General features: G+C 34.7%; 2 protein-coding genes across 3 annotated transcripts; one reads left to right on the top strand and one right to left on the bottom strand.

Moving 5' to 3' along the window:
- LOC109224645 (calmodulin-binding protein 60 A-like) lies at positions 857-5,050 on the bottom strand. Of its 2 annotated transcripts, XM_019389182.1 has the most exons (6): positions 4,862-5,050; positions 4,553-4,619; positions 2,677-3,252; positions 2,310-2,470; positions 1,516-1,728; positions 857-1,381 (listed from the first exon to the last, which is right to left on the bottom strand). In XM_019389182.1, exons 3-6 carry the CDS (start codon positions 2,783-2,785, stop codon positions 1,046-1,048), a joined length of 819 nt encoding a protein of 272 aa, XP_019244727.1. In that variant the 5' UTR covers positions 2,786-3,252; positions 4,553-4,619; positions 4,862-5,050; the 3' UTR covers positions 857-1,045. The 2 variants fall into 2 exon arrangements, with proteins under 2 accessions (XP_019244727.1, XP_019244728.1); XM_019389183.1 differs by lacking the exon at positions 4,862-5,050 and having other exon boundaries at positions 4,553-4,670.
- LOC109224354 lies at positions 7,789-8,709 on the top strand. Its single transcript, XM_019388937.1, has 3 exons — positions 7,789-7,871; positions 8,042-8,286; positions 8,402-8,709. Exons 1-3 carry the CDS (start codon positions 7,789-7,791, stop codon positions 8,707-8,709), a joined length of 636 nt encoding a protein of 211 aa, XP_019244482.1.

Here is an 8,944-nt window from a genome sequence, read left to right as displayed (position 1 = left end):
TACTCAAAAATTCATTAATCGGGCTTGGGACCTCAGAATTCGATTCCGGGCATACGCCCAAGTCCCATATTTTCCTACGGACCCTCCGGGACCGTCAAATCACGAGTCCAGGTCCGTTTACCCAAAATGTTGACCGGAGTCAAATTTTGCTCATTTTAATATCAAATTTTAGCATTTATCTCAAAATTTCATATTTAAGCTTTCCGGCTACGCGCCCGGACTGTGCACGCAAATCGAGGCGACTACAAATGAGGTTTTCAAGGCCTCGGAAGCACGGAATGAGTAAGAAAACAGGTGATGACCCTTTGGGTCGTCACAGTTTCACATTAACCTTGATGTTAACATGACCAATAAGTATATATATATATATATATATATATATATGTAGTATGTATATATGTTCAACCTTGGCGGCTGCTATAAGGTTATATGAAGCAAACTTCAATGAATGTCCAGAGGATGGTGAAAAGATAAAACAGGCTTGAGGCATGATATAATTATTATTTCAAAAGAGTAATTGGCTGCATTTTCGGATAACCAACAATACTTTCTTGGAATTTATAAATTTCATAAAATAAAATATAAACTGACAAGAGTTAGTTTAATAAACACACAACCAATATTAATATAACGCTTGGTTTCACTTTTTGTTTTCATATAAAACGTAGATATTATTTTGTTCAACTGGAATTTTTTTCCATAACTAATACTCTACATAAGTTATGTGAAAACCTATATATGTATTTTATTTTATGGGTGATAGAATGTGAAATAAGAGAGCACATATTGGCTACATGGATTAAAACTAATGCATGCCTTTCGTGTAGTAACAAAACTTAGTTGAAATTATAGGCCATATAATTAATTTTTAATACAACATAACCAAACATCCAACAATAACTAACACCTATAATAGTACAATCCATGTATTGTGATTAGACATTACAATCTATTATGCAATACTAATCTCTACATACTAGCTTTTAAACAAATCATCCTTAAATTGTCATTATTTTGGCTTCTATATATATTACAAGCTACAAATCTAATAATCCCAGATGCTTTCAGGAAGAGGATGGTAATTTGAATAGTCATACACAAACGGATCTGGCACTTCAATGGTAAGAGTTGGTGAGATATTAATTTGGTTTTTGGAGTCATAATTATTTATTATACTTGTGCTCGGAATATCATAAGCATTAGGCACTGGTTGCTGCTGTGCGTCAGTGGGACAGTAAGCCTCAAAAGAGAATCCATTAGCGCCATCAACAACAGCAATTGGTGAAGTGGAAGAGCAAAGCATTTTAAAAGTATCATCATCCAAAAGCTTGATTTTTTGGCCATTTTCAAACGCTGTTTTTACCAGCTCCATAGCATAAGCCTATCAACAGATCATAAAGTAGGGAAAGAAATTAAAAAAAAAGGTCAGATATTACTCCTCTTCACAAATAATACATGCTCATGGAAGCAATTAAACAGTGAAAAGGAAAAAGGAAAAAAGTTAAAAATTAAAACCTTTTGAGTTCCAGAGAGATTATCGATTGTCACAAAGTGACCATCTTGGTAAACTCCAATCACTTCTCCCACATCAGTAAATACCACTGATCTTATATTTTGCTGGGGATTATGGACAGAAGGATACACGTATCTTTTCAAGTCAAGTTTACTCTTTGCCTTATTAACTGCTGCATCCAATTTCTTGGCGTGCATACCCCTGCCAAGGATCTTCTGATATGCAAATGTTTTGAGTATCACTTAACAGTCGACAAATAAAAAAAAAAGTGAAATATTATATAGTTGAAATAGAGAGATTATGTTCTAATATAACCACCATAATGGCCTTAAAACAATGGCAATAGAAAGACAAAAATTAAAAAAAAAAAAAGAAGCAGGAAGTATAAGTTAAAAAGATTAACCTATGACTAAACACAAAAAGAAAAATTAACCTACTAGCAGATAAAACGAAGCAAGTGTAACTTCATATCCGGTTAGAATTATTTCATTGGGTCCAATCCATAGACGGTATAGGGAGCTAAGACATAATTTGCCTCCTCTTCTTTACAATATATGTTTAACTACTTCAGCAACTCCGGTCCAGTTACTTTTACCGTTCACATTAGTTATGGATAGAATCGGCAACGGTACTATCAGGAAATTTTGCGCTTGATGAACCTTCATCAAAAAGAGATATATGGAAAGAGACAGGTTGACCATGTCAAATTTTAATTTATAGTAAGCCTTAAATTAAAATTAAATTTATGGAAAGAGTAGTTAATATCGTGGTTGAAAGGGAATAAATTAGATCTTACACTGAGTAGCTTTTCACGGCTCAAAAAGTATTGAGTTAAGAAGTCCCTGACAGTGTTAATGTTTTCCTTCATCAAACGGGTATGGAAAGGACCGCCTTTGCCAATTGTTTGCATTTTCCATACTTCATCTTCAAGAGTTAGGGGCTTCTTCCTTTTGCTCACTGCAAAATTAAAGCCATAGTTACACATGTAACTAACAATATTTTCTCTATCAAATAGGAATTGTGTCTTTATATGATTAAATCAAATAACCTAGCAGGTTAACATATTGGCATCCAAATTAAATTCAATGAAATAGAATCAGGGGAATATCTTAAAGGAAAAAGAAACCGATTATAATATGATTGAAAAGGAATTAAATACGTACTAGAACGACGATCCTTCACAAAAAATGGCTGTGTGACTGCTTCCATAATTCTTGTTGCATTATATTGATACACAGCTCTTGCACCTAGTCTCAACTCACGTTTTCTCATAGACACTCTCGTATGTTTGAATGAAATATGACTTACAGAAACACTTCCATCTTTCAACGTGACATGAGGATCTCCCCGTATCAGCGATTTGTCACCACCACAACTTGTAAAATCTTTCTCAAGGACAACTATTTCCACCTTTGCTGATGATTCAGGCCCAGAATTGATGATATTCTGACTAAGGGGGTCAATTAAATGTAGATTTAAGGTACTACCTATGGGGATTCCAGTAAAAATTGGACCATTTATGTTGTTTGAAAACTGCAATTTTAAATCTCGTGAATCATACGACTGATCAGAAGGGTTTGAATTTTCTTGTGCATTCCTGAATAAGATGTACAAGTCTCAATATCATACGACGGCAATAAAAATAACAGCAACAAATAACTATGAAATACAAAAAGAGACGCTTATCATTGCCTTGGGCCGATTGAAATCTCTACAGGTCCCGGTTCAACTCCTGCCGCCTGTAGTTGCATAAAGAACTTAGAAATGACTACCGTACAAGTCTTTATGTCAAGAGTTTGATTTCACTATATAGACGGTGTATGTAAAAGAATATTTAAATTATTAGATTTTTTAAAAGATAAATTACAAATAATCGTCCATAAAAATGAAATTGGCAACATAATATTACATGCTATAATAGGTTAAACTACAATACGTTACTGTAAAACATTTTATATTATTAGTGTAGATAAGTTAATTCCTTATATCAAATAATCTAGGGCACAAACCAGCGTCCTAATTAAAAGATCTAAGTAGTCGGTGTATATAAAAGAAGTCATTACCAATTAAACGACCTCTGACCCTAAAAAAGAAAAAGAAAAGAAAAGAGAGATTCCTGGTCAAAGATAACAACAAGTTGCAGTAAAGGGACAACACATTACTTTGACTTTGTGTGGAATTTGCTCTAAATTCTACTTACTTTCTAAATCTCTACTTAATCTCTCCTTTTAGCTTGCTTATTTGTTAGAGGGAAGCGAGAGAAAGATTATAGTATTACTTCTCTCTTAAAAAATGAAATTTAAAGATTCCGAAACTGAATGAAAAATCTTATTAATCTCAATGTAAATTCTCAACATGTCAATACTATCATCTATAAGAGAAATCTGAATCAAAGTACAATATTTTTTCAAAAGAGACAAAACATTGACAAATTTATTTTTGACTGCAGGAAAAGAAAAAAAAAATGTCCCCCAGGAAAACGCTTTGGTTGTCCTTTAATTTCCTGGATCGGAGTCGGACAAACCAGACAATCCATAATTGATAGGACAAACCGATCCAGGAAAGGACAGCGAAAGCTTTTTCCATTTAGTAAAAAATATTACTCCATTTAGTATATACGTTAAAATGTTGATTTTCTGCCTATAAGCTTTTGTTTTTCACATTAATCACAAGGGTTGTTAGGTTCCTAAGATCCTATGCTCTCATCTTGACAACTCAATCAATAACCACCCAACTACAATCTAAGAATCCTAACCCTAAATTAATATATAGTAATATACTAAAAGAAAGAGAAAATACCGTGTGAAAAGGCACCTTAAAAAGTTCAGGAAACTATAAACCCTATTTTTATATCAAACTAATGCACAAATTAATAAAATACAAAAAACTAGCAGGCGTATATATATAAAACAAGGATTTAAGTTCAAAAGTAACATGTACGTAATTATCTACGTAACAAGTAACATATGATTATATAAATTTAAACTCAGTAAAAAAACCATATAATATACTACTCATATAGTTAGTGATGGTACTCACAGCTGGATCAACGCAGAGCCCCCTCATTGACTTTAGTAAACGCACGACTCGCACAGCCATAACAGACCTGTTAAAAGTCCAAAAATGAAGTATAATTAGCAGAGCAAAAATTAAGCAGAAATGGACGAATGAAATAATGATCAGTTTCTAATCTATATAGTTAATCCAGAGAAGACGCGTGCTTCGGACTAAATAATTGACAACGCTATGAGATTTCTGAAAAATAGATAAAAACAAGAAAAATGAAAAGCAAAGTTAATAAGCAAAAAGACCCAGAGAGAAAGAGAGTACATATGAAAGGTCACACACTTTCTTAGTTTGTGGAGTTTTCTCTTCCTATGAAATGAAGCCGAGATAGGAACAGAAAAACTACGAGAATTTTCACCAAGATCCATAGCGCGATGTGTTTTTCTAAAACTGTAGTATGTGTTTTTGTTCTTTTTAAAACTGTACGTAAGAACCCTAAAATTGAGTAGTTTTTGGTAATGTATTTTTACTACCAGTAGTATTGATTAAAGCGAGGCTAGCTATTTATAGCGAGAAATTTTGCTTAATGTGAGTTAAGATACCCAAAATTTTACAAAAATATCGCCATATTGATGAAACCGGTACGTAGATTCGTAAAATATCCAAACTTTACGGAGAAACATCAGTGAAGCTGAAATGCAATTTACAAATCTCCTGTAGAGACTCATTTGAACACCCTCACTTCTATCGTCTTTTTTATCGGATGGTTGGCGAAGGGACCCGTCACCTCTAGCCTATACACTTAAAAATAAGTACTGGCAAAAGAATTAAATAAACGAAGAGAGAGAGGGGGGAACAACAAAAGACATAAAATTAAGTAATTAACTGCTATGACCAAAAGAATATCTACTCTCTTTCTCTCATTTTATATGGCACATATTTTCTTTTTGATTTGTCCAAAAAAGAATGATGGTGTACATTTTTAAAAAAAATTAAATTTAAACTTTTTATATTATGCTTAATGAGAAAATTTATGATCACATAATTATTTATGAATTTATTTTATAATGTGAATTTACAGTCATTTTTTTTCTTCTTAATTAAACTTCATGTAAAGTGAGCCTCTGCAACTGCAATTACGAAGAATTGCTGAAGAACAACAACCAACACAGCTCAAACAACCAGATTCGAGGAAGCCTGAGCAGACATCAAAGGGACAAGAGTCAAACAGCACTTGGTCTGGGCTATTCAACCGAAATCGAGCAGCAACTAACGGTATGTCACTTGATTACATACCACCAGAGTTGATTGATGGAAATTTAATGGTCAAGCTCGATAAGGAAGAAACAAACAGGAAAGCTGATAAGTGGAAGGCTAATGTGATACGGGAAACACCGTGATATAATTATATGAAATGGTATGTGGCTCAAAATTCGAATATGGTAGCTGAACCTGAAGTGTATTATCTGAAGAAGGATATTATATTGCTAAATTTCTGACGAAACGAAGTGCAGTATGCAGGACCATATAGCATAAATAACAAGCCAATGATCTTGAAACAATCATGCCCTGAGTTTGATTTCAATGCTGAATTTCTTATAGAACTACCTCTGTGGGTTAAATTTCCTAGCCTACCTATGAATTTCTGCAGCCGAGATTCATTGAGCAGGATAACTAGTGCAATTGAAGTGCCAAAATACGTGGATGAATGCACAGCAAAGCAAACTAGAGTACCATTTGCCAGGATGCTTATAGAGGTTAATTTCACCAAGCCATTACCAGATGAAGTAACTGTTCTTGATCCATCAGGGAAAATATTTCAACAACCAGTTATATTTGGTGGAAGCCAGACTATTGTGAAGAGTGTTTAATGATAGGACATAATTGTGCAAAGCAGAAACTGACAGATGTAAAGAATGAGGAACAAAGAAACAATAACATTCAAAAGAGGAAGTAATGCCCTAAGAAAATGGTATAAACCTGGGTACCAAAGGTGATAAAAGAGATACAGTTGAAACTAATGAAGAGAAGAAGGGAAATCAGTCTACAACAGCCAATCAACAAGTTCAGAAGCCAACAGAGAAAGTGGAGAGTCCACATCCTAAAGAAAAGCATTTATTAAAAGGGAAGGCAGCTAAAGAAATAAATGGTCGACCTGTGAAGCAGCTGATTGAAGCAACCATTCCACTGAGAAATGAATTTGAGCTCCCGCAATGTCAAGATGATGTGATGACAAAACTCCTACCACTGATATAGGTGGAGGATATTTATATGTCATCAATAATGACATGGTTAGTATGGAACATGGGGTGGGGGGGGGGGGTAAATAAGAGATATAAGCATAAAGAATTAGCTAAGTATCTCAACGAAAATAAAATTAAAGTAGCAGGATTAGCGGAGACAAGGGTGAAGTAACATAGAGCTCAAGAAATCTATAATAAAATTGCCCCAGGATGGGGATTCGAGAATAACTACAGTTATGCACAGAATGGCAGGATTTGGGTGGTTTGGGATGCTAATGCTTACAAGATTGAAGTCTTGAAGAAGGCAACACAGTTTATCCATTGTTTAGTGGTGAGCAGGAATCAACAAATTGAGTGTGAAATGACAATAGTATTTGGTTACAATACAGTGGAGCAGAGGAGAGAGTTATGGTAACAATTGAGCAGTTTGGCCCAAACAATAGCTAAACCATGGATCATATGGGGAGATTTCAACTTTATCTTAAGTCCACAAGATAGATTGAAAGGAGCAGCAGTCACTAGTCATGAGATAAAGGATTTCATAGAATGCATTCAACAATTGATGCTGAACGAATTGACATGGAAAGGAGACTATTATACTTGGACAAATAAGCAACAAAAAGGTGACAGAATATGGAGCAGGATAGATATAGCCTTTGAAAATACTGAATGGATGTTAAAATATGGTCATTTGCTGAACGAGTATAAACTTCCGCATATATCAGATACTGTCCTATGATGATAGCCACAAATGTGAGGGAGCCAAGGATCAAAACAGCCTTCAAGTTCTTTAATGTATGGGCAACTCATGAGGATTTTCATCACCTAGTGGAGGAAAACTTGAAGCAGAGATGTCACTCACACAAGATGAGGAATATCTGGATTAAATAGAAGAAATTAAGGGAGAAGCTGAAAAGACTAAATGAAACTGAATTCAAAGGTGTAGCAGCAAGAATTACTCAAGCAAGAGAGGATCTTCAAGAAATAAAACTCAAGCTAAGGCATCAATACTTAGATGAGTTAGCAATGGAAGAAAAGAAGACTATCTGCCGTCTTGAGAAGTGGTCAAAGATAAAAGAAAGTGCACTGCAACAAAAAGCCAGGGCAAGGTGGATCAAACTTGGAGATGCTAATACAAGTTAATTTTCAGTTGTTATAAAGGATAGAAAACAAAAGAAACAAATATTAGAGTTAGAGTCTCAAGTGGGAGGCAGATTAACAGAAGCAAGGGATATCAAGATAGAGATAATACAGTTTTATAAGCCACTTATGGGAGCAGTTTTGCAGCATGTACAGCAGTTAACAAGATAATCATGAGAAGAGGGAATGCACTGACTCATACTCAACAACTTCAACTTTGTGAAGATGTGACAGAGAAAGAGATTTATTCAGGTCTCCAAAATATAGGAGATGACAAAGCTCCGGGTGTGAATGATATAATGCAGTATTCTATAAAAGAGCCCTGCCAGTCAATAAAGATGAAATCATTGAAGCTGTACAAGAGTTCTTTACAACAAGCAGAATGTATAAAGGAATTAATTGTACAACCGTCACCTGATACCAAAGGTAGTCAATCCTGCTACAATCAAGGAGTATAGGCCAATTGCTTGCTGCTCTATTTTATATAAGATCATAGCAGATGTACTTGCTGGCAGAATTCAGAAGGTGATAGCATCTACTATCACTGAAACTCATTCAGGATTTATCCTAGGAAAGAGGGTAGCAGATAATGTGATAATGGCACATGAGTTGGTGAAGGCCTATACAAGAAAGCATATATCACCTAGATGTATGATTAAGGTTGATATTCAGAAGGCATATGATACAGTGGACTGGAGATTTTTGGAGCAAATGCTGACAGAATTGAATTTCCCTAAAAAATTTATCAGATGGGTGATGGAGTGTATTACTACTGTTAATTACTCTGTAGTTATAAATGGAGAGTAAACACCACCCTTTGATGCTGCCAGAGGACTTTGTCAAGGAGATCCAATGTCTCCTTTCCTATTTTCTATTGTTATGGAGTATTTGAGTAGAAGTCTCAATTCCTTAAAGGAAGAGAAAGAATTCAAGTATCATCCAAACTGCTCCAAGCTAAGGCATCACACATCTGTGCTTTGCAAATGACCTTCTCATGTTTGCTAAGGGAGATAAACTATCGGTGGGGCTTCTACATGAAAAG

Source organism: Nicotiana attenuata, chromosome 3, assembly GCF_001879085.1.
Source record: "Nicotiana attenuata strain UT chromosome 3, NIATTr2, whole genome shotgun sequence".
In the NCBI taxonomy this organism is placed as follows: domain Eukaryota; kingdom Viridiplantae; phylum Streptophyta; class Magnoliopsida; order Solanales; family Solanaceae; genus Nicotiana; species Nicotiana attenuata.
This window is presented reverse-complemented; position numbering and strand designations above follow the sequence as displayed.